At 52.1% G+C, this 25,079-nt stretch overlaps 1 protein-coding gene across 2 annotated transcripts in view; it reads right to left on the bottom strand.

The window, feature by feature from the left end:
• The window catches only part of LOC135524828 (cytoplasmic FMR1-interacting protein 1 homolog), a 93,982-nt gene that overhangs the window by 40,983 nt on the left and 27,920 nt on the right, over positions 1–25,079 (bottom strand). For both annotated transcript variants that reach the window (XM_064952685.1, XM_064952684.1), the window contains exons 5-7: positions 24,554–24,655; positions 16,450–16,631; positions 6,459–6,555 (exon numbers count right to left, since the gene is read on the bottom strand). In XM_064952685.1, coding sequence (XP_064808757.1) covers positions 6,459–6,555; positions 16,450–16,631; positions 24,554–24,655 — 381 coding nt within the window. The remainder of the gene's footprint in view (positions 1–6,458; positions 6,556–16,449; positions 16,632–24,553; positions 24,656–25,079) is intronic.

Below are 25,079 nucleotides of genomic sequence, written 5' to 3'. Positions count from 1 at the left end.
CAGAACGACCAACCACAGTGTTTCAGTTTCCTCAGTCGAGTTGGGATGGAACACGCCAGAACGACCAGCCACAGTGTTTCAGTTTCCTCAGTCGAGTTGGGATGGAACACACCAGAACGACCAACCACAGTGTTTCAGTTTCCTCAGTCGAGTTGGAACACACCAGAACGACCAGCCACAGTGTTTCAGTTTCCTCAGTCGAGTTGGGATGGACACCAGAACGACCAACCACAGTGTTTCAGTTTCCTCAGTCGAGTTGGGATGGAACACACCAGAACGACCAGCCACAGTGTTTCAGTTTCCTCAGTCGAGTTGGAACACACCAGAACGACCAACCACAGTGTTTCAGTTTCCTCAGTCGAGTTGGGATGGAACACACCAGAAAGACCAGCCACAGTGTTTCAGTCTCCTCAGTCGAGTTGGGATGGAACACGCCAGAACGACCAACCACAGTGTTTCAGTTTCCTCAGTCGAGTTGGGATGGAACACGCCAGAACGACCAGCCACAGTGTTTCAGTTTCCTCAGTCGAGTTGGGATGGAACACACCAGAACGACCAACCACAGTGTTTCAGTTTCCTCAGTTGAAACACACCAGAACGACCAACCACAGTGTTTCAGTTTCCTCAGTCGAGTTGGGATGGAACACACCAGAACGACCAGCCACAGTGTTTCAGTTTCCTCAGTCGAGTTGGAACACACCAGAACGACCAACCACAGTGTTTCAGTTTCCTCAGTCGAGTTGGGATGGAACACACCAGAACGACCAGCCACAGTGTTTCAGTTTCCTTAGTCGAGTTGGGATGGAACACACCAGAACGACCAGCCACAGTGTTTCAGTCTCCTCAGTCGAGTTGGGATGGAACACACCAGAACGACCAACCACAGTGTTTCAGTTTCCTCAGTCGAGTTGGGATGGAACACACCAGAACGACCAAACACAGTGTTTCAGTTTCCTCAGTCGAGTTGGGATGGAACACACCAGAACGACCAGCCACAGTGTTTCAGTTTCCTCAGTTGAGTTGGGATGGAACACACCAGAAAGACCAGCCACAGTGTTTCAGTCTCCTCAGTCGAGTTGGGATGGAACACGCCAGAACGACCAACCACAGTGTTTCAGTTTCCTCAGTCGAGTTGGGATGGAACACACCAGAAAGACCAACCACAGTGTTTCAGTTTCCTCAGTCGAGTTGGAACACACCAGAACGACCAACCACAGTGTTTCAGTCTCCTCAGTCGAGTTGGGATGGAACACGCCAGAACGACCAACCACAGTGTTTCAGTTTCCTCAGTCGAGTTGGGATGGAACACACCAGAACGACCAACCACAGTGTTTCAGTCTCCTCAGTCGAGTTGGGATGGAACACACCAGAACGACCAGCCACAGTGTTTCAGTTTCCTCAGTCGAGTTGGGATGGAACACGCCAGAACGACCAGCCACAGTGTTTCAGTTTCCTCAGTCGAGTTGGAACACACCAGAACGACCAACCACAGTGTTTCAGTTTCCTCAGTCGAGTTGGGATGGAACACACCAGAACGACCAGCCAGTGTTTCAGTTTCCTCAGTCGAGTTGGGATGGAACACACCAGAACGACCAACCACAGTGTTTCAGTTTCCTCAGTCGAGTTGGAACACACCAGAAAGACCAACCACAGTGTTTCAGTTTCCTCAGTCGAGTTGGAACACACCAGAACGACCAACCACAGTGTTTCAGTTTCCTCAGTCGAGTTGGAACACACCAGAACGACCAACCACAGTGTTTCAGTTTCCTCAGTCGAGTTGGGATGGAACACACCAGAAAGACCAGCCACAGTGTTTCAGTTTCCTCAGTCGAGTTGGAACACACCAGAACGACCAGCCACAGTGTTTCAGTTTCCTCAGTCGAGTTGGGATGGAACACAGCAGAACGACCAGCCACAGTGTTTCAGTTTCCTCAGTCGAGTTGGAACACACCAGAACGACCAGCCACAGTGTTTCAGTTTCCTCAGTCGAGTTGGGATGGAACACACCAGAAAGACCAACCACAGTGTTTCAGTTTCCTTAGTCGAGTTGGGATGGAACACGCCAGAACGACCAGCCACAGTGTTTCAGTTTCCTCAGTCGAGTTGGAACACACCAGAAAGACCAACCACAGTGTTTCAGTTTCCTCAGTCGAGTTGGGATGGAACACACCAGAAAGACCAGCCACAGTGTTTCAGTTTCCTCAGTCGAGTTGGGATGGAACACACCAGAAAGACCAGCCACAGTGTTTCAGTTTCCTCAGTCGAGTTGGGATGGAACACACCAGAACGACCAGCCACAGTGTTTCAGTTTCCTCAGTCGAGTTGGGATGGAACACACCAGAACGACCAACCACAGTGTTTCAGTCTCCTCAGTCGAGTTGGGATGGAACACACCAGAACGACCAGCCACAGTGTTTCAGTTTCCTCAGTCGAGTTGGGATGGAACACACCAGAAAGACCAGCCACAGTGTTTCAGTTTCCTCAGTCGAGTTGGGATGGAACACGCCAGAACGACCAACCACAGTGTTTCAGTTTCCTCAGTCGAGTTGGGATGGAACACACCAGAACGACCAGCCACAGTGTTTCAGTTTCCTCAGTCGAGTTGGGATGGAACACACCAGAACGACCAACCACAGTGTTTCAGTTTCCTCAGTCGAGTTGGGATGGAACACACCAGAAAGACCAACCACAGTGTTTCAGTTTCCTCAGTCGAGTTGGGATGGAACACACCAGAAAGACCAGCCACAGTGTTTCAGTTTCCTCAGTCGAGTTGGAACACACCAGAAAGACCAACCACAGTGTTTCAGTTTCCTCAGTCGAGTTGGGATGGAACACACCAGAAAGACCAGCCACAGTGTTTCAGTTTCCTCAGTCGAGTTGGGATGGAACACACCAGAAAGACCAGCCACAGTGTTTCAGTTTCCTCAGTCGAGTTGGAACACACCAGAAAGACCAACCACAGTGTTTCAGTTTCCTCAGTCGAGTTGGAACACACCAGAAAGACCAACCACAGTGTTTCAGTTTCCTCAGTCGAGTTGGGATGGAACACACCAGAAAGACCAGCCACAGTGTTTCAGTTTCCTCAGTCGAGTTGGGATGGAACACACCAGAAAGACCAGCCACAGTGTTTCAGTTTCCTCAGTCGAGTTGGGATGGAACACACCAGAAAGACCAGCCACAGTGTTTCAGTTTCCTCAGTCGAGTTGGAACACACCAGAACGACCAGCCACAGTGTTTCAGTTTCCTCAGTCGAGTTGGAACACACCAGAAAGACCAACCACAGTGTTTCAGTTTCCTCAGTCGAGTTGGGATGGAACACACCAGAAAGACCAACCACAGTGTTTCAGTTTCCTCAGTCGAGTTGGAACACACCAGAAAGACCAACCACAGTGTTTCAGTTTCCTCAGTCGAGTTGGGATGGAACACACCAGAAAGACCAGCCACAGTGTTTCAGTTTCCTCAGTCGAGTTGGAACACACCAGAACGACCAACCACAGTGTTTCAGTTTCCTCAGTCGAGTTGGGATGGAACACGCCAGAACGACCAGCCACAGTGTTTCAGTTTCCTCAGTCGAGTTGGGATGGAACACACCAGAACGACCAACCACAGTGTTTCAGTTTCCTTAGTCGAGTTGGGATGGAACACACCAGAACGACCAACCACAGTGTTTCAGTCTCCTTAGTCGAGTTGGGATGGAACACACCAGAACGACCAACCACAGTGTTTCAGTCTCCTCAGTCGAGTTGGGATGGAACACACCAGAACGACCAACCACAGTGTTTCAGTTTCCTTAGTCGAGTTGGGATGGAACACACCAGAACGACCAACCACAGTGTTTCAGTTTCCTTAGTCGAGTTGGGATGGAACACACCAGAACGACCAACCACAGTGTTTCAGTTTCCTTAGTCGAGTTGGGATGGAACACACCAGAACGACCAACCACAGTGTTTCAGTTTCCTCAGTCGAGTTGGGATGGAACACACCAGAACGACCAGCCACAGTGTTTCAGTTTCCTCAGTCGAGTTGGAACACACCAGAACGACCAAACACAGTGTTTCAGTTTCCTCAGTCGAGTTGGGATGGAACACACCAGAACGACCAGCCAGTGTTTCAGTTTCCTCAGTCGAGTTGGGATGGAACACAGCAGAACGACCAACCACAGTGTTTCAGTTTCCTCAGTCGAGTTGGAACACACCAGAAAGACCAGCCACAGTGTTTCACGTATATTAATTTGGTGCAGCGACGCAAAAAAATATATATATAATGCTAATAATAAAATAAAACATTTCTGCCTCAAGTTCAGAGCAACAAGTTAAAACAACTTCCATATCTTAATCAGATCGGCCAAGAAACCTCCAAGTTAATTACACCGAACAAAAATATAAACGCAACAAGCAACAATTTCACTAAGTTACAGTTCATATAATATAATCAGTCAATTATAATAAATACATTAGGCCCTAATCTATGGATTTCACATGACTGGGCAGGGGCAGACATGGGACAGGTTTGGGTGGGCCTGGGACCCACTAGGAAGGATAGGCCCACCCACTGGGGAGCCAGGCCCACCCACTAGGAAGGCATAGGCCCACCCACTGGGAGCCAGGCCCACCCACTAGGAAGGCATAGGCCCACCCACTGGGGAGCCAGGCCCACCCACTAGGAAGGCCCACCCACTAGGAAGGCATAGGCCCACCCACTGGGGAGCCAGGCCCACCCACTAGGAAGGCATAGGCCCACCCACTGGGGAGCCAGGCCCACCCACTAGGAAGGCATAGGCCCACCCACTGGGGAGCCAGGCCCACCCACTAGGAAGGCATAGCCCACCCACTGGGAGCCAGGCCCACCCACTAGGAAGGCATAGGCCCACCCACTGGGGAGCCAGGCCCACCCACTAGGGGAGGCCCACCCACTGGGAGCCAGGCCCACCCACTAGGAAGGCATAGGCCCACCCACTGGGGAGCCAGGCCCACCCACTAGGAAGGCATAGACCCACCCACTGGGGAGCCAGGCCCACCCACTAGGAAGGCATAGGCCCACCCACTGGGGAGCCAGGCCCACCCACTAGGAAGGCATAGGCCCACCCACTGGGGAGCCAGGCCCACCCACTAGGAAGGCATAGGCCCACCCACTGGAGAGCCAGGCCCACCCACTAGGAAGGCATAGGCCCACCCACTGGGGAGCCAGGCCCCTGTGGTATTGTGTTGTGTGACAAAACTGCACATTTAAAAATGGCCTTTGGTTGTACCCAGCACAAAGTGCATCTGTGTAATGATAATGCTGTCTAATCAGCTTCTTCATATGCCACACCTGTCAGTTGGATGGATAATCTTGGCAAAGTAGAAATGCTCACTAACAAGGATGTAAACTAATTTTTGCACAAAACTTGAGAGAAATAAGCTTTTTGTGCGTACGGAACATTTCTGTGATCTTTTATTTCAGCTCAGTAAACATGGAACCAACACTTTACATGTTGCGTTTATATTTGTGTTTAGTATAGCTAGCTATCTATTACTAGCTATTAATACTGGAAGTGTAGCCAACCCTATTCAAATATGTATGTAATTATTTTGAGCTAAAAAACAGTAACGTTGGCTTGTGATGTCATGGAGATCAAGAGATCAAATGAAACAATTAAACTGATTTAGAGTTTCAAAGAAAGAGAACATCATTTAATTAGCATTTTGGAGTAGAATGTCCCAGAGTGATCTTGTTGTGGTTGGCCAGGTGTGTGTTACCTGAGTGATCTTGTTGTGGTTGGCCAGGTGTGTGTGTTACCTGAGTGATCTTGTTGTGGTTGACCAGGTGTGTGTGTTACCTGAGTGATCTTGTTGTAGTTGGCCAGGTGTGTGTGTTACCTGAGTGATCTTGTTGTGGTTGGCCAGGTGTGTGTGTTACCTGAGTGATCTTGTTGTGGTTGGCCAGGTGTGTGTGTTACCTGAGTGATCTTGTTGTGGTTGGCCAGGTGCGTGTGTTACCTGAGTGATCTTGTTGTGGTTGGCCAGGTGTGTGTGTTACCTGAGTGATCTTGTTGTGGTTGGCCAGGTGCGTGTGTTACCTGAGTGATCTTGTTGTGGTTGGCCAGGTGCGTGTGTAACCTGAGTGATCTTGTTGTGGTTGACCAGGTGTGTGTGTTACCTGAGTGATCTTGTTGTAGTTGGCCAGGTGTGTGTGTTACCTGAGTGATCTTGTTGTGGTTGGCCAGGTGTGTGTGTTACCTGAGTGATCTTGTTGTGGTTGGCCAGGTGTGTGTGTTACCTGAGTGATCTTGTTGTGGTTGGCCAGGTGTGTGTGTTACCTGAGTGATCTTGTTGTGGTTGGCCAGGTGTGTGTGTTACCTGAGTGATCTTGTTGTGGTTGGCCAGGTGTGTGTGTTACCTGAGTGATCTTGTTGTGGTTGGCCAGGTGTGTGTGTTACCTGAGTGATCTTGTTGTGGTTGGCCAGGTGTGTGTGTTACCTGAGTGATCTTGTTGTGGTTGGCCAGAAACATGGGGAGGTTCTGAGATTCCTGGATGGACGAGGGTTCTGACATTTTCCTGAGGAACTGGGCAGCTCTACAGGGAGGAGAGGAGAGGAGAGGAGAGGAGAGGAGAGGAGAGGAGAGGAAGGGGGGAGGAGAGGAGAGGAGAGGAGAGGGAGAGGGAGAGGGAGGGGAGAGGGAGAGGGAGAGGAGAGGGAGAGGGAGAGGGGAGAGGAAGGGGGGGAGGAGAGGGAGAGGGAGGGGAGAGGAGAGGGAGAGGGAGAGGAGAGGAGAGGAGAGGGAGAGGGAGAGGGAGAGGAGGGGGAGAGGGAGAGGAGGAGAGGAGAGAGAGGAGAGGAGAGGAGAGGGAGGAGAGGGAGAGGAGAGGAGAGGAGATGGAGAGGAGAGGAGAGGAGAGGAGAGGAGAGGAGAGGAGAGGAGAGGAGAGGAGAGGAGAGAGGAGGAGAGAGGAGGAGAGGGAGGGGGAGAGGAGAGGGAGAGAGTGATAGAGAACAGAGAGATCAGCCCAGAGGGAGGTTATTCAACCAACACAGACATGTCATTGAAATCCCCACACGAAGAGACAAAAAACAAGGAATACATCCAAAACTGAGGCTTGAATACACAATCTAAATGTTTATTAAAGCATCATGGTGCCCATAAAAATCAGTGTATGAGGTGAAAACAAAAGTCCTCATGCCATAATCAGCACACACACCTGGCTTCTGTTTCAAGGAGAAATGCACATCACACGATTAAGCAAGAAAGAAACAGGAAACCTATGAATCAGTACCTAGTAGAATAGAATGCATAACCTCGATTAAATACCAAATATACAAAAGCGGACAGAGAAATATCATAAATTATTGCTTTTACATGAACCATGTGAGCATTTCCTCAGAATGAACACGACAGGATTGTAGTTGTAGGGAGCGAGTGGGACCACTAGATGGTGGTATGGAACACCAATGAGAGGACCGACACAGGAAACACTCAAATAACAATTCTTCATTCCTGCCGGACGGATGGAGACCATCCAGCTGCATTGTGTCTGGACAAGACTACGTTCCAAAAGACCATCCCTACGTGAAGGTTTATCTGCTGAACAGAACAGGACATGGAGGAGACAGGGCCTCTGAGAACCGCCCCTACGTGAAGATTTATCTGCTGAACAGAACAGGACATGGAGGAGACAGGGCCTCTGAGAACCGCCCCTACGTGAAGGTTTATCTGCTGAACAGAACAGGACATGGAGGAGACAGGGCCTCTGAGAACCGCCCCTACGTGAAGGTTTATCTGATGAACAGAACAGGACATGGAGGAGACAGGGCCTCTGAGAACCGCCCCTACGTGAAGGTTTATCTGATGAACAGAACAGGACATGGAGGAGACAGGGCCTCTGAGAACCGCCCCTACGTGAAGGTTTATCTGATGAACAGAACAGGACATGGAGGAGACAGGGCCTCTGAGAACCGCCCCTACGTGAAGGTTTATCTGATGAACAGAACAGGACATGGAGGAGACAGGGCCTCTGAGAAATGACAGGCCTCTTATCATCACAGATTAGTAGGTACAGTGCCTTGCGAAAGTATTCGGCCCCCTTGAACTTTGCGACCTTTTGCCACATTTCAGGCTTCAAACATAAAGATATAAAACTGTATTTTTTTGTGAAGAATCAACAACAAGTGGGACACAATCATGAAGTGGAACGACATTTATTGGATATTTCAAACTTTTTTAACAAATCAAAAACTGAAAAATTGGGCGTGCAAAATTATTCAGCCCCTTTACTTTCAGTGCAGCAAACTCTCTCCAGAAGTTCAGTGAGGATCTCTGAATGATCCAATGTTGACCTAAATGACTAATGATGATAAATACAATCCACCTGTGTGTAATCAAGTCTCCAGTATAAATGCACCTGCACTGTGATAGTCTCAGAGGTCCGTTAAAAGCGCAGAGAGCATCATGAAGAACAAGGAACACACCAGGCAGGTCCGAGATACTGTTGTGAAGAAGTTTAAAGCCGGATTTGGATACAAAAAGATTTCCCAAGCTTTAAACTTCCCAAGGAGCACTGTGCAAGCGACAATATTGAAATGGAAGGAGTATCAGACCACTGCAAATCTACCAAGACCTGGCCGTCCCTCTAAACTTTCAGCTCATACAAGGAGAAGACTGATCAGAGATGCAGCCAAGAGGCCCATGATCACTCTGGATGAACTGCAGAGATCTGCAGCTGAGGTGGGAGACTCTGTCCATAGGACAACAATCAGTCGTATATTGCACAAATCTGGCCTTTATGGAAGAGTGGCAAGAAGAAAGTCATTTCTTAAAGATATCCATAAAAAGTGTCGTTTAAAGTTTGCCACAAGCCACCTGGGAGACACACCAAACATGTGGAAGAAGGTGCTCTGGTCAGATGAAACCAAAATTGAACTTTTTGGCAACAATGCAAAACGTTATGTCTGGCGTAAAAGCAACACAGCCCATCACCCTGAACACACCATCCCCACTGTCAAACATGGTGGTGGCAGCATCATGGTTTGGGCCTGCTTTTCTTTAGCAGGGACAGGGAAGATGGTTAAAATTGATGGGAAGATGGATGGAGCCAAATACAGGACCATTCTGGAAGAAAACCTGATGGAGTCTGCAAAAGACCTGAGACTGGGACGGAGATTTGTCTTCCACCAAGACAATGATCCAAAACATAAAGCAAAATCTACAATGGAATGGTTCAAAAATAAACATATCCAGGTGTTAGAATGGCCAAGTCAAAGTCCAGACCTGAATCCAATCGAGAATCTGTGGAAAGAACTGAAAACTGCTGTTCACAAATGCTCTCCATCCAACCTCACTGAGCTCGAGCTGTTTTGCAAGGAGGAATGGGAAAACATTTCAGTCTCTCGATGTGCAAAACTGATAGAGACATACCCCAAGCAACTTACAGCTGTAATCGCAGCAAAAGGTGGCGCTACAAAGTATTAACTTAAGGGGGCTGAATAATTTTGTTTTTGATTTGTTAAAAAAGTTTGAAATATCCAATAAATGTCGTTCCACTTCATGATTGTGTCCCACTTGTTGTTGATTCTTCACAAAAAAATACAGTTTTATATCTTTATGTTTGAAGCCTGAAATGTGGCAAAAGGTCGCATAGTTCAAGGGGGCCGAATACCTTCGCAAGGCACTGTAACTGTGCATTACCTACCAAAATGCTGCAACACTGCCACTTAGCAGACAAAATGGCCTTTTCCTTTTATAAAACTGCCTAAACTAGAGTGGCTTCACCACTGCTACACCTCCAGGGGGCATGAGAGGGAGGGAGAACACTCCCTGGCCATACACAGAGAAGGACAACTCCCTGGCCATAGACAGAGCATGACAACTCCCTGGCCATACACAGAGCAGGACAACTCCCTGGCCATACACAGAGCAGGACAACTCCCTGGCCATACACAGAGCAGAGCAGGACAGAAGAGTTTCCCTTGGTGTCCACATCACCAACAAACTACCATGGTCCAAACATACCAAGACAATTGTGAAGAGGGCACAACAATGCCTTTTCCCCCTCAGGAGACTCAGGAGAAATATTTGACATGGGTCCCCAGATCCTCAAAAGGTTCTACAGCTGCACCATTGAGAGCCTCCTGATCTGTTGCATCACCGCCTGGTATGGCAACTGCTCAGCCTCCGACAGTAAGGCTCTACAGTACATCACTGGGGCCGAGCTTCCTGACATCCAGGACCTCTATATTTTACCTTTATTTAACTAGGCAACTCAGTTAAGAACAAATTCTTATTGACCTTGTCAGCTCGGAGATTCAATCTAGCAACCTTTCGGATGCTAGTCCAAAGCTCTAACCACGGCTAACGGCCGCCGGTGTCAGAGGAAAGCCCGTAAAATTGTCAGAGACTCCAGTCACCCAAGTTGTAGACTGTTTTCTCTGCTACCGCACGTCAAGCAGTACTGGAGGGCCAAGTCTAGGACAAAAAGGTTCCTCAACAGCTTCTACCCCCAAGCCATCAGACTGCTGAACAGCTTCTAACCCCAAGCCATTAGACTGCTGAACAGCTTCTACCCCAAGCCATCAGACTGCTGACCAGCTTCTACCTACCAAGCCATCAGACTGCTGAACAGCTTCTACCCCCAATCCATCAGACTGCTGAACAGCTTCTACCTCCAAGCCATCAGACTGCTGAACAGCTTCTACCTACCAAGCCATCAGACTGCTGAACAGCTTCTACCTCCCCAAGCCATCAGACTGCTGACCAGCTTCTATCCCCAAGCCATCAGACTGCTGAACAGCTTCTACCTACCAAGCCATCAGACTGCTGACCAGCTTCTACCTACCAAGCCATCAGACTGCTGAACAGCTTCTACCTCCCCAAGCCATTAGACTGCTGACCAGCTTCTATCCCCAAGCCATCAGACTGCTGACCAGCTTCTACCCCCAAGCCATCAGACTGCTGAACAGCTTCTACCCCAAAGCCTATCTTGCCTATGCCGCTCTGTACCATCACTCATTCATATATAATAATAATATAAATAATATCCCATTTAGCAGACGCTTTTGTCCAAAGCGACTTACAAGTCGGCTGGGGCCACTACTTTTTGCATATGGGTGGCCCCAGTGGGAAACGAACCCACGACGCTTGGCGTTGCAAGCGCCATGCTCTACCGACTGAGCCACACAGGACCTCTTTATGTACATATTCTTTAACCCCTTACACTGTGTATAAGACAGTAGTTTTGGAATTGTTAGTTAGATTACTTGTTGGTTATTACTGCATTGTCAGAACCAGAAGCACAAGCATTTCGCTACACTCACATTACCATCTGCTAACCATGTGTATGTGACAAATAAAATTTGATTTGATTTGATCAGACTGCTGAACAGCTTCTACCTCCCCAAGCCATCAGACTGCTGACCAGCTTCTACCTCCCCAAGCCATCAGACTGCTGAACAGCTTCTACCCCCAAGCCATCAGACTGCTGACCAGCTTCTACCTCCCCAAGCCATCAGACTGCTGAACAGCTTCTACCTCCCCAAGCCATCAGAATGCTGAACAGCTTCTACCTCCCCAAGCCATCAGACTGCTGAACAGCTTCTACCTCCCCAAGCCATCAGACAGCTGACCAGCTTCTACCTCCCCAAGCCATCAGACTGCTGAACAGCTTCTACCTCCCCAAGCCATCAGACAGCTGACCAGCTTCTACCTCCCCAAGCCATCAGACTGCTGAACAGCTTCTACCTCCCCAAGCCATCAGACAGCTGACCAGCTTCTACCTCCCCAAGCCATCAGACTGCTGAACAGCTTCTACCTCCCCAAGCCATCAGAATGCTGAACAGCTTCTACCTCCCCAAGCCATCAGACTGCTGAACAGCTTCTACCTCCCCAAGCCATCAGAATGCTGAACAGCTTCTACCTCCCCAAGCCATCAGACTGCTGAACAGCTTCTACCTCCCCAAACCATCAGACTGCTGAACAGCTTCTACCCCCAAGCCATCAGACAGCTGAACAGCTTCTACCCCCAAGCCATCAGAATGCTGAACAGCTTCTACCTCCCCAAGCCATCAGACTGCTGAACAGCTTCTACCTCCCCAAGCCATCAGACTGCTGAACAGCTTCTACCTCCCCAAGCCATCAGACTGCTGAACAGCTTCTACCTCCCCAAGCCATCAGACAGCTGAACAGCTTCTACCTCCCCAAGCCATCAGACTGCTGAACAGCTTCTACCCCCAAGCCATCAGACTGCTGAACAGCTTCTACCTCCCCAAGCCATCAGACTGCTGAACAGCTTCTACCCCCAAGCCATCAGACTGCTGAACAGCTTCTACCTCCCCAAGCCATCAGCCTGCTGAACAGCTTCTACCCCCAAGCCATCAGACTGCTGAACAGCTTCTACCTCCCCAAGCCATCAGACTGCTGAACAACCTCCCAGCCATTCTACCTCCCCAAGCCATCAGACTGCTGAACAGCTTCTACCCCCAAGCCATCAGACTGCTGAACAGCTTCAACCCCAAGCCATCAGACAGAGCTGGACAAGCCATCACAGAATGCTGAACAGCTTCTACCTCCCCAAGCCATCAGACTGCTGAACAGCTTCTACCTCCCCAAGCCATCAGAATGCTGAACAGCTTCTACCTCCCCAAGCCATCAGACTGATGAACAGCTTCTACCCCCAAGCCATCAGAATGCTGAACAGCTTCTACCCCCAAGCCATCAGACAGCTGAACAGCTTCTACCCCCAAGCCATCAGAATGCTGAACAGCTTCTACCTCCCCAAGCCATCAGACTGATGAACAGCTTCTACCCCCAAGCCATCAGACTGCTGAACAGCTTCTACCCCCAAGCCATCAGACTGCTGAACAGCTTCTACCTCCCCAAGCCATCAGACTGCTGAACAGCTTCTACCTCCCCAAGCCATCAGACTGCTGAACAGCTTCTACCTCCCCAAGCCATCAGAATGCTGAACAGCTTCTACCTCCCCAAGCCATCAGACTGCTGAACAGCTTCTACCTCCCCAAGCCATCAGACTGCTGAACAGCTTCTACCTCCCCAAGCCATCAGACTGCTGAACTGCTTCTACCTCCCCAAGCCATCAGACTGCTGAACAGCTTCTACCCCCAAGCCATCAGAATGCTGAACAGCTTCTACCCCCAAGCCATCAGACTGCTGAACAGCTTCTACCCCCAAGCCATCAGAATGCTGAACAGCTTCTACCTCCCCAAGCCATCAGACTGCTGAACAGCTTCTACCCCCCAAGCCATCAGACTGCTGAACAGCTTCTACCCCCAAGCCATCAGACTGCTGAACAGCTTCTACCTCCCCAAGCCATCAGACTGCTTAACAGCTTCTACCCCCCAAGCCATCAGACTGCTGAACAGCTTCTACCTCCCCAAGCCATCAGACTGCTGAACAGCTTCTACCTCCCCAAGCCATCAGACTGATGAACAGCTTCTACCTCCCCAAGCCATCAGACTGCTGAACAGCTTCTACCTCCCCAAGCCATCAGACTGCTGAACAGCTTCTACCTCCCCAAGCCATCAGACTGCTGAACAGCTTCTACCTCCCCAAGCCATCAGACTGCTTAACAGCTTCTACCCCCCAAGCCATCAGACTGCTGAACAGCTTCTACCCCCAAGCCATCAGACTGCTGAACAGCTTCTACCTCCCCAAGCCATCAGAATGCTGAACAGCTTCTACCTCCCCAAGCCATCAGACTGCTGAACAGCTTCTACCTCCCCAAGCCATCAGACTGCTGAACAGCTTGTACCCCCCAAGCCATCAGACTGCTGAACAGCTTCTACCTCCCCAAGCCATCAGACTGCTGAACAGCTTCTACCCCCAAGCCATCAGACTGCTGAACAGCTTCTACCTCCCCAAGCCATCAGAATGCTGAACAGCTTCTACCCCCCAAGCCATCAGAATGCTGAACAGCTTCTACCTCCCCAAGCCATCAGACTGCTGAACAGCTTCTACCTCCCCAAGCCATCAGACTGCTGAACAGCTTCTACCTCCCCAAGCCATCAGACTGCTGAACAGCTTCTACCTCCCCAAGCCATCAGACAGCTGAACAGCTTCTACCCCCCAAGCCATCAGAATGCTGAACAGCTTCTACCTCCCCAAGCCATCAGACTGCTGAACAGCTTCTACCTCCCCAAGCCATCAGACTGCTGAACAGCTTCTACCCCCAAGCCATCAGACTGCTGAACAGCTTCTACCTCCCCAAGCCATCAGACTGCTGAACAGCTTCTACCCCCAAGCCATCAGACTGCTGAACAGCTTCTACCTCCCCAAGCCATCAGACTGCTGAACAGCTTCTACCCCCAAGCCATCAGACTGCTGAACAGCTTCTACCTCCCCAAGCCATCAGACTGCTGAACAGCTTCTACCCCCAAGCCATCAGACTGCTGAACAGCTTCTACCCCCAAGCCATCAGAATGCTGAACAGCTTCTACCTCCCCAAGCCATCAGACTGCTGAACAGCTTCTACCCCCAAGCCATCAGACTGCTGAACAGCTTCTACCTCCCCAAGCCATCAGACTGCTGAACAGCTTCTACCTCCCTAAGCCATCAGACTGCTGAACAGCTTCTACCCCCAAGCCATCAGACAGCTGAACAGCTTCTACCCCCAAGCCATCAGAATGCTGAACAGCTTCTACCTCCCCAAGCCATCAGACTGCTGAACAGCTTCTACCTCCCCAAGCCATCAGACTGCTGAACAGCTTCTACCTCCCCAAGCCATCAGACTGCTGAACAGCTTCTACCTCCCCAAGCCATCAGACTGCTGAACAGCTTCTACCCCCAAGCCATCAGACTGCTGAACAGCTTCTACCTCCCCAAGCCATCAGACTGCTGAACAGCTTCTACCCCCAAGCCATCAGACTGCTGAACAGCTTCTACCCCAAGCCATCAGACTGCTGAACAGCTTCTACCCCCAAGCCATCAGACTGCTGAACAGCTTCTACCCCCAAGCCATCAGACTGCTGAACAGCTTCTATCCCCAAGCCATCAGACTGCTGAACAGCTTCTACCCCCAAGCCATCAGACTGCTGAACAGCTTCTACCCCCAAGCCATCAGACTGCTGAACAGCTTCTACCTCCCCAAGCCATCAGACTGCTGAATGTAAAAGGTCACCACCGGACCCTTTACATTGACCCCCCGTTGTACACTGCTGCTACTCGCTGTTTATTACCTATGTATAGTCACTTTACCCCCACCAACATGTACACATTACCTCAACTAGCCTGTACCCGAGCACATTGACTCTGTACCGTAAAAACCTGTGTATAGCCTCCACATTGACTCTGTACCGTAATACCCTGTATATAGCCTCCACATTGAATCTGTACCGTAACACCCTGTATATAGTTCTTTCCACAGATTCTCGATTGGATTCAGGTCTGGACTTTGACTTGGCCATTCTAACACCTGGATATGTTTATTTTTGAACCATTCCATTGTAGATTTTGCTTTATGTTTTGGATCATTGTCTTGTTGGAAGACAAATCTCCGTCCCAGTCTCAGGTCTTTTGCAGACTCCATCAGGTTTTCTTCCAGAATGGTCCTGTATTTGGCTCCATCCACCTTCCCATCAATTTTAACCATCTTCCCTGTCCCTGCTGAAGAAAAGCAGGCCCAAACCATGATGCTGCCACCACCATGTTTGACAGTGGGGATGGTGTGGTCAGGGTGATGAGCTGTGTTGCTTTTACGTTATCATTAGTCATTTAGGTCAACATTGGATCATTCAGAGATCCTCACTGAACTTCTGGAGAGAGTTTGCTGCACTGAAAGTAAAGTGGCTGAATAATTTTGAACGCCCAATTTGTCAGTTTTTGATTTGTTAAAAAAGTTTTAAATATCCAATAAATGTCGTTCCACTTCATGATTGTGTCCCACTTGTTGTTGATTCTTCACAAAAAAATACAGTTTTATATCTTTATGTTTGAAGCCTGAAATGTGGCAAAAGGTCGCAAAGTTCAAGGGGGCCGAATACTTTCGCAAGACACTGTATAGCCTCCACATTGACTCTGTACTGTTACCCCCTATATATAGCCTCCACATTGACTCTGTACCGTAACACCCTGTATATAGCCTCCACATTGACTCTGTACCGTAACACCCTGAATATAGCCTCCACATTGACTCTGTACCGGTACCCCCTGTATATAGCCTCCACATTGACTCTGTACTGGTACCCCCTGTATATAGCCTCCACATTGACTCTGTACCGGTACCCCCTGTATATAGCCTCCACATTGACTCTGTACCGTAACACCCTGTATATAGCCTCCACATTGACTCTGTACCGGTACCACCCTGTATATAGCCTCTACATTGACTCTGTACCTTAACACCCTGTATACCATGTCTGCTAAATGACTCACTACTGTAGTCTTCGTGTGTGTGTGTGTGTGTGTGTGTGTGTGTGTGTGTGTGTGTGCGTGCGTGCGTGCGTGCGTGCGTGCGTGCGTGTGGTACCGTTTGTAGGCAGAGTGGTCGTTCTTGACGCTACACTTCATGTTCTTGAGTTCGTCCAGCACAGCGAACATGTTGATGAACTTCCCCAAGGTCAGGAGGTAGGCCTCGGAGACAAAGTCCTTCCTCCTCTCAGCGTGGCAGAGACGACGCACCTCCCCACAGAACCGGTCTATAGCCGTTCGCTGAAGGAGGAGAAACGGAGGGTCGATATCAATGTCAAAAGAGAGCACATTAAATATGCACTGCTTCAAAAGGCCACTGAGAAAAATAGAACTGAAAACATGAAAAAACTGTAATAATGTGAATGAAATATTACACAGTGACCAGTGTTTTACACTTCATGACTTAACTCAGCTTCTTTTCATTTAAAACTTGCAATTCGCCAGTCACTGAACAGGTCACCCAGACCACTGAACAGGTCGCCCAGACCACTGAACAGGTCACCCAGACCACACCACTGAACAGGTCACCCAGACCACTGAACAGGTCGCCCAGACCACACCACTGAACAGGTCACCCAGACCACACCACTGAACAGGTCGCCCAGACCACTGAACAGGTCACCCAGACCACTGAACAGGTCACCCAGACCACTGAACAGGTCACCCAGACCACTGAACAGGTCACCCAGACCACTGAAGAGGGTCGCCCGGTCGCCCGGTCCTGTGTGGCTCAGTCGGTAGAGCATGGCGCTTGCAACGCCAAGTGTCGTGGGTTCGATTCCCGGTAGGGCCACCCATATGTAAAAGTAGTGGCCCCAGCCGACTTGTAAGTCGCTTTGGACAAAAGCGTCTGCTAAATGGGATATATTTGAACAGGTCACCCAGACCACTGAACAGGTCGCCCAGACCACTGAACAGGTCACCCAGACCACTGAACAGGTCGCCCAGACCACTGAACAGGTCACCCAGACCACTGAACAGGTCACCCAGACCAGACCACTGAACAGGTCACCCAGACCACTGAACAGGTCACCCAGACCACTGAACAGGTCGCCCAGACCACTGAACAGGTCACCCAGACCACTGAACAGGTCACCCAGACCACTGAACAGGTCGCCCAGACCACTGAACAGGTCACCCAGACCACTGAACAGGTCGCCCAGACCACTGAACAGGTCACCCAGACCACTGAACAGGTCACCCAGACCACTGAACAGGTCGCCCAGACCACTGAACAGGTCACCCAGACCACTGAACAGGTCACCCAGACCACTGAACAGGTCGATCTTAGAGAATAGTCCTGATCATATCTGGGCCTAGTTGATATCCAAAACAACTAACACACTGAAAACAGAAATGTTCAGTCATTTTAACTATAAAGTCATGTCTTTCTACTCAATAACACACCAAATGTAAAGTCAGAGAGAGAGGTCAGGGTGTCTGGTTGGTGGGACAGAGAGAGGTCAGGGTGTCTGGTTGGTGGGACAGAGAGAGGTCAGGGTGTCTGGTTGGTGGGACAGAGAGAGAGGTCAGGGTGTCTGGTTGGTGTGACAGAGAGAGGTCAGGGTGTCTGGTTGGTGTGACAGAGAGGTCAGGGTGTCTGGTTGGTGGGACAGAGAGAGAGGTCAGGGTGTCTGGTTGGTGTGACAGAGAGGTCAGGGTGTCTGGTTGGTGTGACAGAGAGGTCAGGGTGTCTGGTTGGTGTGACAGAGAGAGGTCAGGGTGTCTGGTTGGTGTGACAGAGAGAGGGGTCAGGGTGTCTGGTTGGTGGGACAGAGAGAGAGGTCAGAGTGTCTGGCTGGTGGGACAGAGAGAGAGGTGAGGGTGTCTGGTTGGTGGGACAGAGAGAGAGGTCAGAGTGTCTGGCTGGTGTGACAGAGAGAGAGGTCTGGGTGTCTGGTTGGTGGGACAGAGAGAGGGGTCAGGGTGTCTGGTTGGTGGGACAGAGAGAGAGGTCAGAGTGTCTGGCTGGTGGGACAGAGAGAGAGGTCAGGGTGTCTGGTTGGTGGGACAGAGAGAGGGGTCTGGGTGTCTGGTTGGTGGGACAGAGAGAGGTCAGGGTGTCTGGTTGGTGGGACAGAGAGAGAGGTCAGGGTGTCTGGTTGGTGTGACAGAGAGAGGTCAGGGTGTCTGGTTGGTGGGACAGAGAGAGAGGTCAGGGTGTCTGGTTGGTGGGACAGAGAGAGGGGTCAGGGTGTCTGGTTGGTGGGACAGAGAGAGAGAGGTCAGGGTGTCTGGTTGGTGTGACAGAGAGAGGGGTCAGGGTGTCTGGTTGGTGGGACAGAGAGAGGTGAGGGTGTCTGGTTGGTGGGACAGAGAGAGGTCAGGGTGTCTGGTTGGTGGGACAGAGAGAGAGGTCAGGGTGTCTGGCTGGTGGGACAGAGAGAGGTCAGGGTGTCTGGCTGGTGGGACAGAGAGAGAGGTCAGGGTGTCTGGTTGGTGTGACAGAGAGAGGGGTCAGGGTGTCTGGTTGGTGGGACAGAGAGAGAGGTCAGGGTGTCTGGTTGGTGTGACAGAGAGAGGGGTCAGGGTGTCTGGTTGGTGGGACAGAGAGAGGTGAGGGTGTCTGGTTGGTGGGACAGAGAGAGGTCAGGGTGTCTGGTTGGTGGGACAGAGAGAGGTCAGGGTGTCTGGTTGGTGGGACAGAGAGAGAGGTCAGGGTGTCTGGCTGGTGGGACAGAGAGAGAGGTCAGGGTGTCTGGTTGGTGGGACAGAGAGGTCAGGGTGTCTGGCTGGTGGGACAGAGAGAGAGGTCAGGGTGTCTGGTTGGTTGGACAGAGAGAGAGGTCAGGGTGTTTGGTTGGTGGGACAGAGAGAGAGGTCAGGGTGTCTGGTTGGTGGGACAGAGAGAGAGGTCAGGGTGTCTGGTTGGTGTGACAGAGAGGTCAGGGTGTCTGGTTGGTGTGACAGAGAGAGAGGTCAGGGTGTCTGGTTGGTGGGACAGAGAGAGAGGTCAGGGTGTCTGGCTGGTGGGACAGAGAGAGAGGTCAGGGTGTCTGGTTGGTGTGACAGAGAGAGGGGTCAGGGTGTCTGGTTGGTGGGACAGAGAGAGGTCAGGGTGTCTGGTTGGTGGGACAGAGAGAGGGGTCAGGGTGTCTGGCTGGTGGGACAGAGAGAGGTCAGGGTGTCTGGTTGGTGTGACAGAGAGAGGTCTGGGTGTCTGGTTGGTGTGACAGAGAGAGGTCAGGGTGTCTGGCTGGTGGGACAGAGAGAGGGGTCAGGGTGTCTGGTTGGTGGGACAGAGAGAGGTCAGGGTGTCTGGTTGGTGGGACAGAGAGAGGGGTCAGGGTGTCTGGCTGGTGGGACAGAGAGAGAGGTCAGGGTGTCTGGTTGGTGTGACAGAGAGAGAGGTCAGGGTGTCTGGTTGGTGTGACAGAGAGAGGTCAGGGTGTCTGGCTGGTGGGACAGAGAGAGGGGTCAGGGTGTCTGGTTGGTGGGACAGAGAGAGGTCAGGGTGTCTGGTTGGTGTGACAGAGAGAGGGGTCAGGGTGTCTGGTTGGTGGGACAGAGAGAGGTCAGGGTGTCTGGTTGGTGGGACAGAGAGAGGGGTCAGGGTGTCTGGTTGGTGGGACAGAGAGAGGTCAGGGTGTCTGGTTGGTGGGACAGAGAGAGGGTCAGGGTGTCTGGCTGGTGGGACAGAGAGAGGGTCAGGGTGTCTGGTTGGTGTGACAGAGAGAGGTCAGGGTGTCTGGTTGGTGTGACAGAGAGAGGTCAGGGTGTCTGGCTGGTGGGACAGAGAGAGGTCAGGGTGTCTGGCTGGTGGGACAGAGAGAGAGGTCAGGGTGTCTGGTTGGTGGGACAGAGAGAGAGGTCTGGGTGTCTGGTTGGTGTGACAGAGAGAGGTCAGGGTGTCTGGTTGGTGTGACAGAGAGAGAGGTCAGGGTGTCTGGTTGGTGGGACAGAGAGAGGTGAGGGTGTCTGGTTGGTGGGACAGAGAGAGGTGAGGGTGTCTGGTTGGTGGGACAGAGAGAGGTCAGGGTGTCTGGTTGGTGGGACAGAGAGAGGTCAGGGTGTCTGGCTGGTGGGACAGAGAGAGGTCAGGGTGTCTGGTTGGTGTGACAGAGAGAGAGGTCAGGGTGTCTGGTTGGTGTGACAGAGAGAGAGGTCAGGGTGTTTGGTTGGTGGGACAGAGAGAGAGGTCAGGGTGTCTGGTTGGTGGGACAGAGAGAGAGGTCAGGGTGTCTGGCTGGTGGGACAGAGAGAGAGGTCAGGGTGTCTGGTTGGTGTGACAGAGAGAGGGGTCAGGGTGTCTGGTTGGTGGGACAGAGAGAGGTCAGGGTGTCTGGTTGGTGGGACAGAGAGAGGGGTCAGGGTGTCTGGTTGGTGGGACAGAGAGAGGTCAGGGTGTCTAGTTGGTGGGACAGAGAGAGGTCAGGGTGTCTGGTTGGTGGGACAGAGAGAGGTCAGGGTGTCTGGTTGGTGGGACAGAGAGAGGTCAGGGTGTCTGGTTGGTGGGACAGAGAGAGGGGTCAGGGTGTCTGGTTGGTGTGACAGAGAGAGGTCAGGGTGTCTGGTTGGTGGGACAGAGAGAGGTCAGGGTGTCTGGTTGGTGGGACAGAGAGAGAGGTGAGGGTGTCTGGTTGGTGGGACAGAGAGAGGGGTCAGGGTGTCTGGTTGGTGGGACAGAGAGAGGTCAGGGTGTCTGGTTGGTGGGACAGAGAGAGAGGTGAGGGTGTCTGGTTGGTGGGACAGAGAGAGGGGTCAGGGTGTCTGGTTGGTGGGACAGAGAGAGGTCAGGGTGTCTAGTTGGTGGGACAGAGAGAGGTCAGGGTGTCTGGTTGGTGGGACAGAGAGAGGGGTCAGGGTGTCTGGTTGGTGGGACAGAGAGAGGTCAGGGTGTCTGGTTGGTGTGACAGAGAGAGGGGTCAGGGTGTCTGGTTGGTGGGACAGAGAGAGAGAGGTCAGGGTGTCTGGTTGGTGGGACAGAGAGAGAGGTCAGGGTGTCTGGTTGGTGGGACAGAGAGAGGGGTCAGGGTGTCTGGTTGGTGTGACAGAGAGAGGTCAGGGTGTCTGGTTGGTGGGACAGAGAGAGGGGTCAGGGTGTCTGGTTGGTGTGACAGAGAGAGGGGTCAGGGTGTCTGGTTGGTGGGACAGAGAGAGAGGTCAGGGTGTCTGGTTGGTGTGACAGAGAGAGGGGTCAGGGTGTCTGGTTGGTGTGACAGAGAGGTCAGGGTGTCTGGTTGGTGGGACAGAGAGAGAGGTCAGGGTGTCTGGTTGGTGGGACAGAGAGAGGTCAGGGTGTCTGGTTGGTGTGACAGAGAGAGGTCAGGGTGTCTGGTTGGTGTGACAGAGAGAGGTCAGGGTGTCTGGTTGGTGTGACAGAGATAGGTCAGGGTGTCTGGTTGGTGGGACAGAGAGAGGTCAGGGTGTCTGGTTGGTGGGACAGAGAGAGGTCAGGGTGTCTGGCTGGTGGGACAGAGAGAGGGGTCTGGGTGTCTGGTTGGTGGGACAGAGAGAGGGGTCAGGGTGTTTGGTTGGTGTGACAGAGAGAGGGGTCAGCGTGTTTGGTTGGTGGGACAGAGAGAGAGGTCAGGGTGTCTGGTTGGTGTGACAGAGAGAGGGGTCAGGGTGTTTGGTTGGTGTGACAGAGAGAGGGGTCAGCGTGTTTGGTTGGTGGGACAGAGAGAGAGGTCAGGGTGTCTGGTTGGTGGGACAGAGAGAGGTCAGGGTGTCTGGTTGGTGTGACAGAGAGAGGGGTCAGGGTGTCTGGTTGGTGGGACAGAGAGAGATAGGTCAGGGTGTCTGGCTGGTGGGACAGAGAGAGAGGTCAGGGTGTCTGGTTGGTGGGACAGAGAGGTCAGGGTGTCTGGTTGGTGGGACAGAGAGAGAGGTCAGGGTGTCTGGTTGGTGGGACAGAGAGAGAGAGGTCAGGGTGTCTGGTTGGTGTGACAGAGAGAGGGGTCAGGGTGTCTGGTTGGTGAGACAGAGAGAGAGGTCAGGGTGTTTGGTTGGTGGGACAGAGAGAGAGGTCAGGGTGTCTGGTTGGTGTGACAGAGAGGTCAGGGTGTCTGGTTGGTGTGACAGAGAGAGGTCAGGGTGTCTGGTTGGTGGGACAGAGAGAGGTCAGGGTGTCTGGTTGGTGTGACAGAGAGGTCAGGGTGTCTGGTTGGTGTGACAGAGAGGTCAGGGTGTCTGGTTGGTGGGACAGAGAGGTCAGGGTGTCTGGTTGGTGTGACAGAGAGAGGTCAGGGTGTCTGGTTGGTGTGACAGAGAGGTCAGGGTGTCTGGTTGGTGTGACAGAGAGAGGTCAGGGTGTCTGGTTGGTGGGACAGAGAGAGAGGTCAGGGTGTCTGGTTGGTGTGACAGAGAGGTCAGGGTGTCTGGTTGGTGTGACAGAGAGGTCAGGGTGTTTGGTTGGTGGGACAGAGAGAGAGGTCAGGGTGTCTGGTTGGTGTGACAGAGAGAGAGGTCAGGGTGTCTGGTTGGTGTGACAGAGAGGTCAGGGTGTCTGGTTGGTGTGACAGAGAGAGGGGTCAGGGTGTCTGGTTGGTGGGACAGAGAGAGGGGTCAGGGTGTCTGGTTGGTGTGACAGAGAGAGGTCAGGGTGTCTGGTTGGTGTGACAGAGAGGTCAGGGTGTCTGGTTGGTGGGACAGAGAGAGGTCAGGGTGTCTGGTTGGTGGGACAGAGAGAGGTCAGGGTGTCTGGTTGGTGTGACAGAGAGGTCAGGGTGTCTGGTTGGTGGGACAGAGAGGTCAGGGTGTCTGGTTGGTGTGACAGAGAGAGGTCAGGGTGTCTGGTTGGTGTGACAGAGAGGTCAGGGTGTCTGGTTGGTGGGACAGAGAGGTCAGGGTGTCTGGTTGGTGGGACAGAGAGAGGTCAGGGTGTCTGGTTGGTGGGACAGAGAGAGAGGTCAGGGTGTCTGGTTGGTGGGACAGAGAGAGAGGTCAGAGTGTCTGGTTGGTGTGACAGAGAGAGGTCAGGGTGTCTGGTTGGTGTGACAGAGATAGGTCAGGGTGTCTGGTTGGTGTGACAGAGAGGTCAGGGTGTCTGGTTGGTGTGACAGAGAGAGGTCAGGGTGTCTGGTTGGTGGGACAGAGAGAGAGGTCAGGGTGTCTGGTTGGTGTGACAGAGAGAGGTCAGGGTGTCTGGTTGGTGTGACAGAGAAAGGGGTCAGGGTGTCTGGTTGGTGTGACAGAGAGAGAGGTCAGGGTGTCTAGTTGGTGGGACAGAGAGAGGGGTCAGGGTGTCTGGTTGGTGGGACAGAGAGAGAGGTCAGGGTGTCTGGTTGGTGTGACAGAGAGGTCAGGGTGTCTGGTTGGTGGGACAGAGAGGTCAGGGTGTCTGGTTGGTGGGACAGAGGTCAGGGTGTCTAGTTGGTGGGACAGAGAGAGGTCAGGGTGTCTGGTTGGTGGGACAGAGAGAGAGGTCAGAGTGTCTGGTTGGTGTGACAGAGAGAGAGGTCAGGGTGTCTAGTTGGTGGGACAGAGAGAGGGGTCAGGGTGTCTGGTTGGTGTGACAGAGAGAGAGGTCAGGGTGTCTGGTTGGTGAGACAGAGAGGTCAGGGTGTCTGGCTGGTGGGACAGAGAGAGGGGTCAGGGTGTCTGGTTGGTGTGACAGAGAGGTCAGGGTGTCTGGTTGGTGGGACAGAGAGAGAGGTCAGGGTGTCTGGCTGGTGGGACAGAGAGAGGTCAGGGTGTCTGGTTGGTGGGACAGAGAGAGGTCTGGGTGTCTGGTTGGTGGGACAGAGAGAGGTCAGGGTGTCTGGTTGGTGGGACAGAGAGAGAGGTCAGGGTGTCTAGTTGGTGGGACAGAGAGAGGTCAGGGTGTCTAGTTGGTGGGACAGAGAGAGGTCTGGGTGTCTGGTTGGTGGGACAGAGAGAGGTCAGGGTGTCTGGTTGGTGGGACAGAGAGAGAGGTCAGGGTGTCTGGTTGGTGGGACAGAGAGAGAGGTCAGGGTGTCTGGCTGGTGGGACAGAGAGAGAGGTGAGGGTGTCTGGTTGGTGTGACAGAGAGAGGGGTCAGGGTGTCTGGTTGGTGGGACAGAGAGAGAGAGGTCAGGGTGTCTGGTTGGTGTGACAGAGAGATAGGTCAGGGTGTCTGGCTGGTGGGACAGAGAGAGAGGTCAGGGTGTCTGGTTGGTGGGACAGAGAGAGAGGTGAGGGTGTCTGGTTGGTTGGACAGAGAGAGAGAGGTAAGGGTGCCTCTGGCTGGTTGGTGTTACCTGGAAGTACATAAAGTTCATGAGCTTGGTGACCTCAGGCTCCAGCACCTCCACTGTCTTCTCATAGATCTCCACTCTGTTGGGCTGCTCATTACACTTCACCTGGTAGAGGGAGGAAGAGAGAAGAGAGCAATTCACATGGGAGATCAGAAGCAATACATTGCATGAAGACCTACAATAGTTTGCAACTACAATGAAAAAATGGATTGTAATGTTAGAGTTATGTGGAGATCAGCCTCGGTCATGCAGTGGTTACCTGTGGGATAGCATGAGAGCAGTATATCAGTCAGCCATGCAGTGGTTACCTGTGGGATAGCATGAGAGCAGTATATCAGTCAGCCATGCAGTGGTTACCTGTGGGATAGCATGAGAGCAGTATATCAGTCAGCCATGCAGTGGTTACCTGTGGGATAGCATGAGAGCAGTATATCAGTCAGCCATGCAGTGGTTACCTGTGGGATAGCATGAGAGCAGTATATCAGTCAGCCATGCAGTGGTTACCTGTGGGATAGCATGAGAGCAGTAT

This window comes from Oncorhynchus masou, chromosome 31 (genome assembly GCF_036934945.1).
Source record: "Oncorhynchus masou masou isolate Uvic2021 chromosome 31, UVic_Omas_1.1, whole genome shotgun sequence".
NCBI lineage: Eukaryota > Metazoa > Chordata > Actinopteri > Salmoniformes > Salmonidae > Oncorhynchus > Oncorhynchus masou.
Note: the sequence above shows the minus strand (reverse complement) of the source record. Positions and strands in the feature narration are given on the sequence as shown.